General features: G+C 50.1%; 6 protein-coding genes across 6 annotated transcripts; 1 reads left to right on the forward strand and 5 right to left on the reverse strand.

Moving 5' to 3' along the window:
- Nucleotides 1–54: 54 nt before the first annotated feature.
- NECHADRAFT_103640 (uncharacterized protein) lies at nt 55–2480 on the reverse strand. Its single transcript, XM_003052809.1, has 3 exons — nt 787–2480; nt 370–732; nt 55–317 (listed from the first exon to the last, which is right to left on the reverse strand). The coding sequence occupies exons 1-3, from the start codon at nt 2383–2385 to the stop codon at nt 180–182; spliced, it is 2100 nt and encodes a 699-aa protein (XP_003052855.1). The 5' UTR covers nt 2386–2480; the 3' UTR covers nt 55–179.
- Nucleotides 2481–3227: 747 nt separating this feature from the next.
- On the reverse strand, nt 3228–5045 carry NECHADRAFT_35754 (uncharacterized protein; the record flags this gene model as incomplete). The annotated part of the gene is made up of 4 exons (XM_003052810.1): nt 3228–3723; nt 3780–3925; nt 3979–4634; nt 4688–5045. The coding sequence occupies 4 exons, from the start codon at nt 5043–5045 to the stop codon at nt 3228–3230; spliced, it is 1656 nt and encodes a 551-aa protein (XP_003052856.1).
- Nucleotides 5046–5686: 641 nt separating this feature from the next.
- On the forward strand, nt 5687–7150 carry NECHADRAFT_58773 (uncharacterized protein). Its single transcript, XM_003052347.1, has 3 exons — nt 5687–5830; nt 5900–6282; nt 6332–7150. The coding sequence occupies exons 1-3, from the start codon at nt 5726–5728 to the stop codon at nt 7092–7094; spliced, it is 1251 nt and encodes a 416-aa protein (XP_003052393.1). The 5' UTR covers nt 5687–5725; the 3' UTR covers nt 7095–7150.
- Nucleotides 7141–8981, reverse strand: NECHADRAFT_77304 (uncharacterized protein; the record flags this gene model as incomplete). Its single annotated transcript, XM_003052811.1, has 3 exons — nt 7141–8154; nt 8222–8835; nt 8891–8981. The coding sequence occupies 3 exons, from the start codon at nt 8979–8981 to the stop codon at nt 7141–7143; spliced, it is 1719 nt and encodes a 572-aa protein (XP_003052857.1).
- A 549-nt stretch (nt 8982–9530) lies between these two features.
- On the reverse strand, nt 9531–12393 carry NECHADRAFT_91606 (uncharacterized protein; the record flags this gene model as incomplete). The annotated part of the gene is made up of 2 exons (XM_003052812.1): nt 9531–10738; nt 10788–12393. The coding sequence occupies 2 exons, from the start codon at nt 12391–12393 to the stop codon at nt 9531–9533; spliced, it is 2814 nt and encodes a 937-aa protein (XP_003052858.1).
- A 421-nt stretch (nt 12394–12814) lies between these two features.
- Nucleotides 12815–14153, reverse strand: NECHADRAFT_67015 (uncharacterized protein; the record flags this gene model as incomplete). The annotated part of the gene is made up of 3 exons (XM_003052813.1): nt 12815–13157; nt 13212–13716; nt 13767–14153. The coding sequence occupies 3 exons, from the start codon at nt 14151–14153 to the stop codon at nt 12859–12861; spliced, it is 1191 nt and encodes a 396-aa protein (XP_003052859.1). The 3' UTR covers nt 12815–12858.
- Between the last annotated feature and the right edge of the window lie 300 nt (nt 14154–14453).

Consider the following 14453-nt stretch of genomic DNA (forward strand, 5'->3'; position numbering starts at 1 on the left):
CTAACTATCACCAAATGTTAAGCGTCGCTTAGACTAACAAAGACTTCATGCGAACGAGAATATAAGAAACGTCGGTGATTGCTATAGCTGCTACCTATGAGTTGAGGGCCATCTGCAATCCACCGGCTAACTGCAGGGAATGTGACAATGGAGTCCTTCTCAACTTAAACACTCCATAGTTACCTAATTATCCACACGACCCTTGCCACAAAGAAGTGAAAGCGTTCCATTGCGTAGGGAGAGAAACTACTGCTTGTACTCCACGGACGAAGGCTCAGGCACGGCAGCATCATTCCTCCGAACAGCCTTGTCAGCGTCTGCGCTGCTTCTATCAGCACTGTTATGGTCGACAATGTCACCATCGAGAACATTGCCACCTTCGAGGCCACCATCGTTAAGAACGGGGGTTTCGCCCACGGTGATCTGGGGTGCCACCTCATACTTGCCATCACCACGAGCGACACGGTGCCCGGGGATGAGGATGTTGAGGAAGCGGGGAGCGACAAATGCTCCAATGATGAAAATGACAACCATGTGCATGAGCACGAAACTGTAGATGAATGGTGGGTCGTCGGCGTGACCGTTGAGGAACTTGGGGTAGGCAAAAGAAAACACCAGTGCCACAGCAGGACCGGTGATGTACTTGAGGCAGATGGGCCAAACCCAATGAATCTTCCAGTTCTTGGAGCCACCGAGGATGGCACGGTTCAGGTCCCGGCGCAGTTGGTTGCCCTAGATACGACTGTCAGATACATGATAGAGATGCACTGGAAGAGGAATACATACCGAGTAGAAAGCCGTATACCAGAACCGGCTGAGGATCGGGTTGCTACCCCAGAATCTGGGAGCAGGGACAGTTGGAGTCTTGCCTACAAAGGCAGAGAATAGAGCGCAGGCGATGAAAATGCCAAAGCCAACGCCAGCACCAACACTAGGGTTCACGAGGTGGCCAAGGAGGAGACCAATGACGATGGAGGCGACGTAACCGCCATTGTAGACAAAATAGCTGATGGCTCCAATTTGGTCAACAGGGTCTCTCCAGCGGTAAAGCGTACAGGCCATGTAGGTCTCAGACCAGACGGTAATGAAGAGAGCGACGTCGTTGACAAACATATCAACAGCATCCAGAGTGTTGAAGCCAAACTCGCTGCAATAGATGAGTGTAGTCAAAACACCGAGAATAATAACCGAGGTAGAGATGACCCAGCGAGGCACACGTTGACCAAGGTCAGTGTCACAGAGGAGCGTGACTAGCACCTCGGCCAAGGCAAACACGCATGTGAGTCCAAGAAGAACCAAGGTCAAGAAGAACAATGCCGAGAAGAAGTTGGAACCGGGCATTTGCGCAAGAGCCTCTGGGTAGTAGAAGAAGCCCGAGCTAAAGGTAGACAAGGGATCTACCTCTCCAGGGTTGATGGCCAGAAATCCGACAACGCCCATGACAGCCAATGCGGACGTGATCTCGATGGCTGAGTTGCTGAGTGCGATGATGAAAGCATCCTGAACCGCGTTGGCGAATTTGTTGTTGTATGAGGCGTACGACGTGAAGTAACCGAAACCAACACCAATCGAGAAGAACATTTGTCCAAAGGCATCCTGCCATACTCGGGGACCCTCGAGGGACTCGCTTCGCCACATGCCGACATATAGCTTGAAGCCATCAGAGGCATTGGGAAGCGAAAGTGATCGGATGGCTAGAATTCCAATCATGACGAGTGGCAAGGCCATGGTGATGTAAATGACGCGTCCTGTAAGACCAACACCCTTGAAGGTACACATCCAGACGACGAACCAAATCATGATACCCCAGCCAAAGGTCTCGCCAATGATGCCGCGGCCGGGATAAGACTTGAGACCACCGCCATCCTCATCACCTCCGGTTGGAGGGACATTACGAACAACCTCGTTCAAGAAGAAGTCGACAGTGTCGCCACCCGCCCAAGGAAGAGGACTCTTGAAGGATAGTCGGAAATATGTCATGGCCCAAGCCAGAATCGGGACATAGTAGCCCACGACGCTGAAACCGTTGAACACCATGGACAGGCCAATACCCTTTGCTCGATGGTTGACGTTGTTCCAAGCAATGACGCAGCCACCACGATAGGCCTGTCCGAGTGTGATTTCGAGGATCAGGATAGGGATTCCAATAAGGAAGAGTGCGACGGCATATGGAATGAAGAACTGCAGGCCGTAGTTGTTAAACACGACAGACGGGAATCGAAGCAGGTTACCCAGGCCGACAGCGCCGCCCATGGCACAGAGAACGAATTGCGATCGCGAGTTAAAGTTGTCACGACCCTCGTCATCTTTTGCCGAGTCTGGTGCAAGCATCAAGAAGATTCTCTTTGCCAGGCCCGGCTTGGGGCCACCCTCGGCTTTCGCCATGTTGAGCGGTAGGAATAAAGGGGGGAGTAGAACAAAGTGAGGAGGACCCTTTATGCAGGATAATGCAAAACAAGTGGGTTTCGGGGAAGATGGGGATGAACCATGGAACTTTCTTCGAAGGGAGGAGGATGGTGGAGCAGATCGTTCCATATATACCCCAGATCAGACCTCGAAAGGTGACGTGCGACCCCAGACACAGCCAAGATCTTGGAGATGCTGCCGAGAAGTCTGTTTGATAGGCAATTGTTCCATCATTGGATTCTTAAAGGAAGGTAATCAAGGGTAACCGTGTTGCCAAGATAATACCCCAGCACAGCATACCAATAATCCAAGAGCTTGGCGACTCGGTTCTTACGCCAAGATGCTCCTCTCCAATCCTGACGAGTGCCAATGCAATCCTCTATCTCGTGATTTGTACCGCCAAGCGACAGGAACGGAAGGTACAAGCATGGCCAACAGTCCATTTGATAAAGCGCCGTAATTCTCCTTAATAAGAAGCCAAGAATGCCAATCTTGAACCTGGGGTACCGTAGTCTTCTTTCAGCAGGTGGGCTTGGATGATGCCTTTTGGTCGCATGACCAACCCGCCAAGATACATAAAGCCATGGCATAATACTTAAATGGTCCAATAATAGGGCATATCAATTGCTAGGGCAAAAAATCAGCTGAGAAGAGCCTCGGGCAGGGAAAAAGGGAGGATAGAGGCCGCCTGGATTGTGTGTTCACTACGGACTTTTGACGAACTGAAGACGGTTTCACAGCGCGTTTCAGGTATAAATCTGCCAACAAGAACAAATTCCAGCTCATCTAATATGCCACGTTTCAAGACCAGAAGCTAGAAGCTATCCCGACAAGCAGGCAAATTTCATGTACGCCGTCTTGGTCAGAAAACGCATCTTCTTTCCCCACACAATCAACAATCCAGCAGCCATGGTAATAACAAAAGACAGGCACCCGACCGTGATAAATGTGTCCGTTACACCCATGCTGTCGATCCAAGGCTGGATCCCAAAAGTGAGCGCACTGCCAATGATATTTCGGATCAGAATAACCGTAGTAACAGCCTCGCCGTCGATTGCTTGATAGCAATCAACCGTGTAGGCCACCGTGAGCGCCGCCGCAACTGACAGGCCGAATCCTACCAGTCCCATGCCAATTATCGGTGCAATCCATGGCAGACCTTTAGCTGCACCGACGCCATAGAGGATCAAACCTCCAGGCATGATGAAGGCCGTCGGGAGGAAAGCCCAAAGACGAAACTCGGGCTCACGCCAGCCGCGGTTGCGGCGAGATAAAAACATGGTGAGTTGGTCGTTGAATGAACCAGCAAAGTAAGAACTAAAAGTACACGATGGTTAGAGAGCATGTTGCATGTGATTCTCGTGGAAATTTACCCAAAGATTGCACCAACAAGTGGCGAAAGCCAAATAAGGCCAAGAGCATCGTTGCCAAAATTGTAAGGTGCCGAGCCAAGGATGGTGGCAGTGGTTGTGCCCAGAACACTGATCCAAGAAACAGAGGCGCCGTACATGATGCCACACTATGTATTAAGCATCAGTAATGCCGCGTCAGCAACTCTTATGCCGTGCTTACCCAGAGGATGACCGGGAACCAAGCCAGCTGCAGGGGCTGATAACATTGCTTGGCCAAGATGCCAAGAGTACCTGGGAAGACGGTCCACAGGCTGGTCTGGAACTTGAAGGTGTCTGCATCCAAGACTTCGCCAACCCTGTGGACAGAAGTGTTGCTGCCGTGGTGCTGCAGGTCGTTCTTTTCGTCCTTGATAACTTCCTGGGCTGTCTTGTTGACTTCTGAATTGGAATCCTGAGTGGTCGTTCCTCGTTCATTGGAATCAAAGGTGGTTGACTCGACTTGAGATGGCTTTCTGATGAAGCGACTTTCCTCGAGTGTCAAGAACATGGCAACCCAGACGACGCCGCAGAGGATGGCTCCCCACCAGTACACCCAGCGCCAGTGCAGTGTCTTGACCATGTAACCGGAGGCGATGGGGCCGACAGAGGATCCAAACATCAGACCGAACGAGTAAATACCGAGTCCAAAGCCTCTCTCATGGATAAAGAGAACATCTGCTATCGAAATCGGAATCAACGCTTCGTAGGGCGCGCGGCCCAGACCAAAGAGGACGTGGGCGCCGATGAAATCACCAGAGTTCTTAGCTTTGGCGAGCCATATCTTGCTGGCGATGACGATAATCAGGCTGGATAGATAGGTGAATCTGCGACCAAGTTCTGCATTCTGTCAGTAGCCAAGTCAACGACCATGCTTTCAATGTTCTGCTTACTGTGGGAGAGGGGTGTGAAAAAGACATTGCCAACGCCAAGCATCAACAGAGTCAGGGCCATGCCAACATTTAGAAGAGTGATGGTGGTGCCAAGTGCCTCTTGGATATTGACATAGATGGAGGCTTCCCAGTTGCCCAGGGCAGTCATGAGCGTGCCATAGGCGATGAGGAGGAACAGATGATACCTCTTACGCCAGACAGACCAGCGCAGGGGATCTGTCAAGTCATCGGATGGAGTGGGTATCAAGATGACAGCAGCGGTTGAGTCAACAGACAAAGCGGACGGCTGCTCGACGATGTACACCGTTCCGGGTGCAATGTCATAATCAGACGTATGGTCGCGTGTAGTAGACTCCATAGAGTAGCTTGGTAGGGATGCTGGTGGAAAGACTTGAGATGATGGATGAGGCGATGTGAAGAGCTTTCTCCAGCTGATGATTCCTCCCTCTTATAATGACTCGAACGTTGGACGAAGTGAGTTCCCATAGCTCAGTGACTCTTATCAACAACGTGCCGAGTGAAGTTGCCGGATGATAAATGAATGAGTCGAGCTGGTGATAGTTTCCTATCTTCAATTTGATGTGAACTAAACCCAAAAGAGTCTTCCGACACGCTAAACGTTGAACTCTATCAACTCCCAGTGTCGGAATTTGCCTCCGTGATACCATCGTCAACTACCCTGTAATCAGCTAAACCTAAACAGGTCTTCCGACACGCTAAGGATTTGGTGGGAATCTGGGGATAGCCTCATACCCCGCGATATCATCATTTCGATAACTCATTTTTACGTAAAACTCCCAAGGTTCCGATTCCGGAACTGGGTCCGAAAAAGATTGGCGAGCAGGGGTCGAAGCTGGGATTCAAGGTGCTTACGGGCGCCAAGAACAGTCCTGCTGATTAAATGGAGAGAACCCACAAAGTCATGGCGTATAAGAGACCAAACTCGTCCTCTTCAACCCCTGTCTTGAGATCAGTAACCCAGCATTAGCCCCTTCATCCATCTTTTCCCTATCATCTCTAAAGACTCAAATTCTTATCATGGCTATCAAGATTATCCCGAGCCCGGATCTCGATGAGGTCCGCCAGGTCATATCGGATTACATCCAAGGATTGTCTGACAAGCTGTGGACTTTGAACAAGCAGGTGAGCGAGAAAACTTTGATCTCGATGATGAGCTAGCAATCTGGACTAACACGAAGACGCTCGCATTAGATCCACGATGAACCCGAGATTGCCTTTGAAGAGTTCAAAGCCCAACAGCACATCTCAGCCTTTCTCGAATCCCAGGGCCATCAGGTTCAACGAGGAGCGTACAACCTTCCCACCGCGTTCGAGTCGATGCGCGGAACTGGTGGCAGATGCGTCAACTTCAACGCCGAATATGATGCCCTCCCAGGGCTTGGCCACGCTTGCGGGCACAACTTGATCGCAACAGCTGGCGTCGCTGCCTATCTAGCCTTGTCGTTTGTCCTAGATAGGTACGGCATTGAGGGTAGGACGCAGCTACTGGGCACGCCTGCTGAAGAAGATGGCGGAGGAAAGGTCTTGCTCCTCGATGCAGGGGCATACAAAGACGCCGACGTCTCTCTGATGATGTAAGTCCCAATATCAGCTTGTTGTAGCTCTTACTCACCCTCACGCCAGTCACCCCATGATTGAAGCCGACTATAAACACCAAGGCACATTTGGTTCAGCCGGTCCCTCTTCCATCGCCGTCACCGACCTTGTTGCCGAGTACAAAGGCTCCAGTGCCCATGCTGCCGCAAACCCATGGGATGGCATCAACGCCCTTGACGCTCTCGTAGCGTCATACAACAATGTCTCGATGCTGCGACAGCAAATAAAGCCCGATGAGCGCATCCACGGGTGTGTCATGGAGGCGCCTCGGTTCACCAACGCTATTCCAGACTACACCCAGGTTAAATACACAGTCCGCAGCGCCAATATGGAGTCTCTTAAACAGTTGACTAGCCGTGTTCGAAGGTGTATCGAAGCTGGGGCAACGGCGACAGGCTGCGAGGTAGCGGTGAAAGAACACTTTGCGTATGCGGATCTTTGGGTTAATCAACCTCTCTGTTCTCTTTTCAAGCAACAGATGGATATTCTCGGCGTTCCTATCTCCATGCCTAGCGAGGGTGAGACCATCGGGGGCTCGACGGATATGGGCAATGTCAGTCAGGCGGTGCCTGGGTTGCACGGTATAATTGGTATTCCTACGCCTCCTGGAACGTCCATGCATAATCGAACTTTTGCGGAAGCCGCTGGCACTGTAGAGGCTCATGAGAGAATTCTTGAGGCTGCCAAGGCTATGGCTGTTACGGGGTGGTCTGTCCTAGTGGACGACGGTCTGTTTACTAGGATTGAAAAGGACTTTCAACAGCGTAGATCAAAGCCATTCAGATCTTAGATGGCCATGGGGCATATAGAAGCAGTATTGGTAGATAATTGTTATCCTACACGATGACTGTCCTCATAAGTGACTCGTTGAATAACACGTCCAGCCCCAAAGCACTGTCTGCTGCAGAAAAGTAGCCAAACCCATCTGGGGACGCAAATCCCTCCTTTCTCAAGCCTTTCTGACCATTGTCCTCCAACTCAACGGCAGACGGCGTATCTCGAGTTCCCCATGCCGACGCCAGAAATTGCAGAATTGACGTCGCCGATCGTTCACCTGCAAAGTGACGCATTGCCTCCACGTGTGCAATAATCACCGACTTGTCTTGACTTGACGAAGCGGCAATTCCAAGTACAGTGATTGGCCAGAGCAGGCATGGCATATCAGTTCGGATGTGGCGGAGATGAAACAGTGCGGATTTGAAGGTTGTCGTAACGTTCGAGTCGTCGACTGTAGTGGCAGGACATGCCAGCTTCAGGATGAGGAGGCTCGCTGCCAAAAAGTAGAGCTGTCGCATATGGAAGCCCTCGTCGGTGTAGTCATTACATAGAGAGCTTTTGTTCAGCTCAAGCGGGACTACTGCTTCCTCATGGATAAGTTGGTCAGCATGATCTGGGTCCATCTGTTCGCCAATTTTCTCTTCCGGGGGGCTGTCAGGGGGCGACAGTCCTTGATGTAGCTTGTCAAGTTGAGAATGCAGCTCATTTAGCCTTTTTCTCATTTCATCTGGAGAAATCTTGCACCTATTGTGTAGTACATGGGAGGCCTTGAATATGATGTCAAAGGTCCAGATAGGGAGGAAAGCCGATAACCCGACCGTCTTGAGTTGAGGGCTGGAGGCACTCTGCTGAAGCACAGAAGAATCCGACCAAAGCCGTATTATTTTTGAGAGGTCTTCGTAGTTTTCCAAGGGACTAGGTCGAAAAGTACTGTTTTTTGCAATTTGGTAGATGAACGCCTCAACAGTCAATGCTTGGTGAGCATTTGAAGGAGGTCGGTTGATGGCGGCATGCAACCTGGCTGCTGCAGATAGGTGTGCCGTGGACGAGTCACTGTTGACATCGCCGAATCTCTGAGATTTCATCTCTCAGCCTTTATTCGAGATCCATCGCGTGCGTGCAAGAGATGAGAAAACTTACCCCGAAAACGTGGAGGATGAGGATAGTCGCAAAGGTCGACTCGTCTGCCACGTTAACACCATACTCGATACTTCTCCTTAACTCCCTTATGGCCTGTGTATACTGCCTAAGCGCATGTGCTCGCCAACTTGTTTGGAACTGTGAGATGAGCATCGCCGAACATGAGAGCCAAGCATGGAGCATGCCTGGAGATCTCGAGAGCCAAGGAAATCCCTGGGTCAGGAGAGAATATTCCCCGCCAAAATCATGACCTGATGTTGCTCGGTCAAACACCTGTAGCAAGTCTACCATGGAGCAGGATGGTAGGCTTCTGGCGCATTCGGAAAACACATTTGAGACACTCAGGCTGTAGAGTGGCAACGCAACGGCCATGTCGCTTGGACTATTTACGTTGCTGAAGCCTCCAGCCTCGCTTGCCGACGAGATCAATTCAGAGACTGAGGAAGATGGAGATTGGTAACTTCTTGGGCCTGGTGATCGAGAGTTCTGGGTTCCCTCAGCGTCGGAATTAGGCGCGTCATCTGAGATTTTGTGCCAACGGCAAGTGGCCCGACGCGTAGAGCATTGGCCGCACATGGGTCGAGACTCATCACATTTCTTGCGTCTTTCCCGGCCTATAAGAACATGTAAGATAAGCTATCCTCTCGCTATGAAGGAATCATAACCTACATGGAATGCATCCCTTTCGAGACCGTCGACGTTTTCGTTTCTGCTCAGCGTTCACCCAACCCCCTGAATAAAGCTCAAAGTTTGCAAACATCGAGTCCGGTGATTCAGGCTGTAGTATGACTGGGTGAGGATGGATGTTGGATTATCTGGATTATAACCTCATGGCAATGATAACAATTGACTACTGATGATGGAGGTTGGGGAAGTACGCTTTCTCTCGGAGGTCTTGAGTTGGTTTAATCCGAAGTGGCGAGAGGATTATCATTGCCGATATCAAAGCCGAGGCCGCACCCAAAACAGTTTAGGCCCAGCTGGTCGAGGGTACAAATTCACGATACGTAAAATCGTCCATTGGTTAGCTATGGGATAGATAAACTAGTGCCATGCAGTAACGCTGCAACTCATGGGCACATTGAGGCCCAGACCTCAGCTTCAAAGGGATACCCGACAGAGGGATGCGAGCTCGCAAAGTACCTAAAGACAGTAATTCCTGATACCAATCATCTTAACAGGTTGGTCAAACAGATATCTTGAGTGACTGGCTTTGAGACCGATCATTACCTATTTATAAAACACACATCTATCGTCACACTCTACTGCAGGTATATGATACCAACCCTACGAAAGGGAATCTCTATCGCTACTGCAAAAGACGTGTATCTTCATCCAACACGCCAAAAACGCTTCCAATCTCCTTTCCAACCATCCTCAACTCATCCGCCACCTGGCCTGTGACAAGAGCATACGCATATAGCAGAGCATAATCTCTCTCCTCGACCAAAACTTCAGCCGGATCGTCGCTATCCTCGCTGTCATGGCTTGGTGGTCTTGACGAATGCTCCTTTCTGAACTGAAAGATTTTGCTTAGAAGATTCTCGCGTGCTGAGACGATGCTGGGGGTTGCGTCAGCAAAGGGATATTCCAGCATTGTTGAGCTGGCCACGACTTGGAAGGCCTGACATATGTGATCGCACAGAATAGCACGCTCCCGAGCTGTGTACTGCAACAACGCCCGTTCTCCCTCTGTGATGTGTCCCTTACGACATGCTACAAGGCTCATGCCATAGAAGCCATCAAGGATACGATCCGTGCCTCTCAAAACACGGCCGTAAACATCCACCGGGAATGGTCCTCGCAGTTCAAACTCGGACGCTGCAGCCTGTCTCAGATTCTCCAGTTCAGCCGCATATCTCTGAAGAGCGGCCTGTTCTCCAGACTTGAGATAGCTCTGAGATCCTTCACTGCGGTACAGCACAGCGAGAGGTCCACGCTTCCAGATCAGACCCATCTGGAGATGCAGCACCGAGAGACTCTCTTTGAACTTTTGACGAGCCGAAATAGGCCAGATGAGTCTGCAGACGACAAGACCCCAGATGATACCGGCTGTAACGGCGATGGCTCGATGTTGTGCAATGTCGACGATATCCGGCTGTTCAACTTCTTCGTCTGTTGTACTGTCTTTGCCATTTGCCTTTCTCTGCATGCTATACGCATACAGTGTCGACACGTTATACGCGAGCAAGCTGATTCGTCCCAAGGCAGCCTTTCCGTGCTGAATGATGATGTAAAAGTTGATAAAACTGGCGAGCCAGCCAAGAAAGATCAAGGCAAATGCATAGCCATGGCTAACTTTCCAGTTGATGACAGATGCGAGGGCTCCAAAGAGAGTGCCTATGAAACGTGCCCAGCCTACGGTGTTGGAGGCGCCAACTGTCATGGAACAGACAATCATGAATGACAGCAAGCCCCATTCGCCGCGCCATTGGTTATATACTTCTCGCGTCTGCGGGAGGAAAGCGAGCATAGCCCACATAGCAGCTCCGATGCCGACCTTGAGTCCAAACTGAACTGCCAGTTGTTAGTAGGGTCACACACGCACACGGATATGCTTACTTACTTTCGTCTCGTGCCATCTTCTTAAACAAGGCCGAGAGATTCCGCCAAAACCAAGCCAGCACCTTGTTCACATCAGGCGCATTGTACCAAGTCGCAACATCAACTCTCGTGGGGAGTGCTCTGGGTTCTTCCGGGGAGCTGAGAGATCTCGATCTCGTCCGTATCAAAGTGTCCGCCTCTGCCGAGTCAAACATTCTGATGGCATCGTTGTGGTCTGCTGCATTCCGGTCTTGCCAGAAGAGAATCCATCGCCAACTTCGACTCTTGTGCAGTATGACATACTCCAGGTCATCCAAGACGTCTAGGTACTGTAGAACTTCTTCTCCAAATGACTGTAAACTGAAGGTGAAGTGTCCGCACGCTGCAGCGACTTCCTCCAGGTTCGCCCTCGTTGTTGTGGGGGATGAAGCCATCTGTTCGATACGGTCATAGAGTCCCTGCAACGCATCCGCTCGAGTCGTGTTGAAAGTTTCCAGCGAATCCATCAGATTTCGTCGTAGATCTTCGTCAATATTGATCTCATAGCTTGGTGGTCTCCCAAATTGCGGCTCATGTAGGATCCTGCAGAGATTCTGTCGCAACGAAGTCATAGACATGCTGATTGAGCTATTGAATAGCTCAAATAAGTCGCGAGCATGGTTCACAGGTGGCTGCCCCGGTTCACCTGGGCTTGCTGGCTTTGGATGCTTCAACTGCTCAAGTTGAGTGTTGGTAGCGTTCCTCAGTCCACCGAGAGATTGTGCCAGGTTCTCCATTGACCTTGCAACAGATTTCTCATGATCATAAACCTCTTCATGACCAAGGAAGTAATGCTCAAACTTGGCTTCCCTCATATCCTTCATCATCTGGGTGTACGACTTGGAATAGTGGGAAGTAGCGGCCGCGAAGCCATCAGACACAAGCCCAGCCTCAGAACCACTCAAAAAGCTTCCGGTAATCATGTATAGCATGTCCCCAAGTGGAACTGAAACTCGGTTCATAGTCTGACGAAGTGATTGCCGAGCAGAACTTCGCCATAACAACAGATTCACCGCAGCTGTAGTGGTGATTCCCATGACAAGCATCTTGAAGACCTGTAATATCTTTTCATTGGAAAAGACATTGGACATAACGTGGTTCTCTCTAGTAACGACGCCGATAATAGCAAGCGAAGCGAGAGTGCTGCCAACGTTGACGAGAGGATTTTGCATCCTCTGCTTGGCCCAGCCCATGAACCCAAACCCGCCACCAATAAAGATGACAACAACTAGAATGTGCGAGACGGTTACTAGATGCATGGTAGAGCCGAAAAAGACCGAAGTAGCCATTGACAGAATCGAGATTAGCTCGCCGTAAGCAACGGCCACAATCGCGATGAGAATAGCCTCGATCATGGACCCCACGGACCGGGCGGGGTGGAAATAGACGGTGATAGTTGCCACAACATGTTTCCCGTCAGGCTTCCCTAGGAAATTCGACAAGAAAGGAACAAAAGTCGCGAGACTGGCGATGGTATAGGCGATGGTGCATTTAAAGACTCCGCGAGCTTGAGGCGTATCGAGCCAAAGCCGAGACCGGGCAGCCGAGTCCAAGAGGGCATTCCTCACAGTGTCGATGAACGGAGCCATCGTCTGCAAGAATCATCTCTCTCTTCAAGGCGTACAAAGTCTCATTGTCGTCGTCGTTGTCGTTGCTGACATTATGTCATGATGCAGGAGCCTGACGAGCTGCAGCTAAAATTCCGTTGGTTCCGGGGAACGCGGCTGGTCAGGTGATTCGTCGCTGAATCAGCCACTGTGACCCCAGCCTCCTGAATTAACCACCTGATTTTTACATCACAAGAGGAGATAATTCGTCTTTTCAAACGTGGCCACGTACAATGATTTTACACACGGACGTCGCAGGGAGATGCTGGGCGATGTGCAGTCTCTTTGCCAATGCACAGGCTGGCCTGAGACTAACGACGTCGAGCCTGACTTTCACCCTGGCGACAACGTCGAAACTTGTCAACAGTCAAATACTAATAGACCTCAGAGCACGCGAAAAAATACCATGCAAGATATATATTGAGTAATTTCTACTGGAAATTTAAGTCAGTGTCCATGTTCTCGGTGACACAACTCTGCAAACTCCAGAGGCCAAAGAATATACTCTTCGTAGCCAGATGGTAGCTTTTTAGAGATCTCCTTTGTCCAGTTTGCAATAATAACCCTCCTGAAAGGAAACGAGTCGATTATTGGCTTCAGAGCGATGGCTGCGAGGATGTACTCGATAACAAAGAAATGAGCCATGATGATTTGGGCGGCATAGTTCGATCGCTCAGTGAAGTGATTAAACTCGACCTCGCTTGTTTCGCCAAAGATCATATAAGCCGAGCAGATTTCTGTGAAGCCTGTTTGCACTATTAGCAAGCGATTTAGGTGTTGAGATCTAATGTAAGCTGTACCTTCGACAGGTGACGTTTTTGATACCTTCAAGATCCTGCCAAGAACACTCAGAAATCTGACTTCCAATACGCTATTACATATTGGTCTCAAGTTGTTGACTGATGTGAGAGCGGCATCCAAAACATCGCCAAGTAGTTCATCAACAGGATCATATTGTTGAAGAGAAAGGACCCTCTCAGCATGACTCTCGGCTGTGAAGCCAGAAAAGAGTGATTCCTCCAATACTGGTATCACAGTATGAGAAACTACCGTGCAGCCACGAAGCATGATCATGAACTCAATCATTCCCTCAGGCATATATGAGGATTGAAAGGTAAGAGCCATGATGGTGGCATATCGAGCATCGGCTTCAGCTTTTGACACGCATGGTTTGCTCAACCGCTGGTTAAAGAGTCTTATGGCGTGAACACGATGTGTCAGCGCTTGAGAAGAGAACTCGGTGGTATCGCACAGGGACAAGTGAGAAGCTGCCAATCCAAGCATTGCGTGCATCAAAAAGTTGAACTGTGAGAAATGTCAGCTCAAAGCCTCTCACTTCACAAGGCCTAACAGACGTTGTGCGAAATAGTAGCAACCTGCTTCCAAATTTCATCTCCCTTGATAGGTAGCGGTGGATAAGCATGAGACAGAAAATGGTGAAAGAAGCGCAAGTCCTCCATACTGAATTGAGTCGGCGTTGATTGAAGAGTCTTGGGGGGAATCATGCTCGAGTATTCGCATGTTATACCCAGTCGTTTGCAGTTGTCACACTCTGGAAACGTCTCTGGACATTTCACTCTTCGTCGCTTGCAGTTGAGGCATCCCTTTCTTGATTTCGTGTGGCCTTTTCGCGGTATGGCGCGTCCACGGGTTCGAGTCCGAGTATTCTTGACTGTCAGAGCGTTCTCCGACGATGACTCTGCTGGCGATGGAGGCAGCAGAGTGAGCTTCGCGATTTCCATGGTTGCTGCTTGGCGTAAGTAATCGGTAGCAGGTTGAAATTCATTCACGACGTGATGTTTGGCCTCAGGAAATCGCGTCAGCCCACACGTCATAGTGGCTGTAAGACCGGACTAATCCTTCCCCGCTCAACGCCTCACGAAGAATGGCTGGCGCTAAAGATAGGAACTTGGCCATTTTTTGCCTCCCAAATTCCGCCTTGTGTCGATAATTGTCTTGTTGTCGTATATCTGTACTGGCCAGCGGTATGGCTTCAAACAGACCACAAAGCATGAGATGTATTGTCATGTGCATTTCTCAAT

The sequence above is a fragment of the Fusarium vanettenii genome (genome assembly GCF_000151355.1).
Source record: "Fusarium vanettenii 77-13-4 chromosome 3 genomic scaffold NECHAsca_2_chr3_3_0, whole genome shotgun sequence".
Classification (NCBI taxonomy): domain Eukaryota; kingdom Fungi; phylum Ascomycota; class Sordariomycetes; order Hypocreales; family Nectriaceae; genus Fusarium; species Fusarium vanettenii.

Coding starts and splice junctions, on each gene's coding strand:
- NECHADRAFT_103640 (XM_003052809.1), bottom strand. CDS start 2,385: ATGGCGAAAGCCGAGGGTGGCCCCAAGCCGGGCCTGGCAAAGAGAATC. Junction 733..786: donor GGTATACGGCTTTCTACTCG/GTATGTATTCCT, acceptor AGTCGTATCTAG/GGCAACCAACTGCGCCGGGA. Junction 318..369: donor GTGGCCTCGAAGGTGGCAAT/GTTCTCGATGGT, acceptor GAAGCAGCGCAG/ACGCTGACAAGGCTGTTCGG.
- NECHADRAFT_58773 (XM_003052347.1), top strand. CDS start 5,726: ATGGCTATCAAGATTATCCCGAGCCCGGATCTCGATGAGGTCCGCCAG. Junction 5,831..5,899: donor TGTGGACTTTGAACAAGCAG/GTGAGCGAGAAA, acceptor CGCTCGCATTAG/ATCCACGATGAACCCGAGAT. Junction 6,283..6,331: donor GCCGACGTCTCTCTGATGAT/GTAAGTCCCAAT, acceptor CCCTCACGCCAG/TCACCCCATGATTGAAGCCG.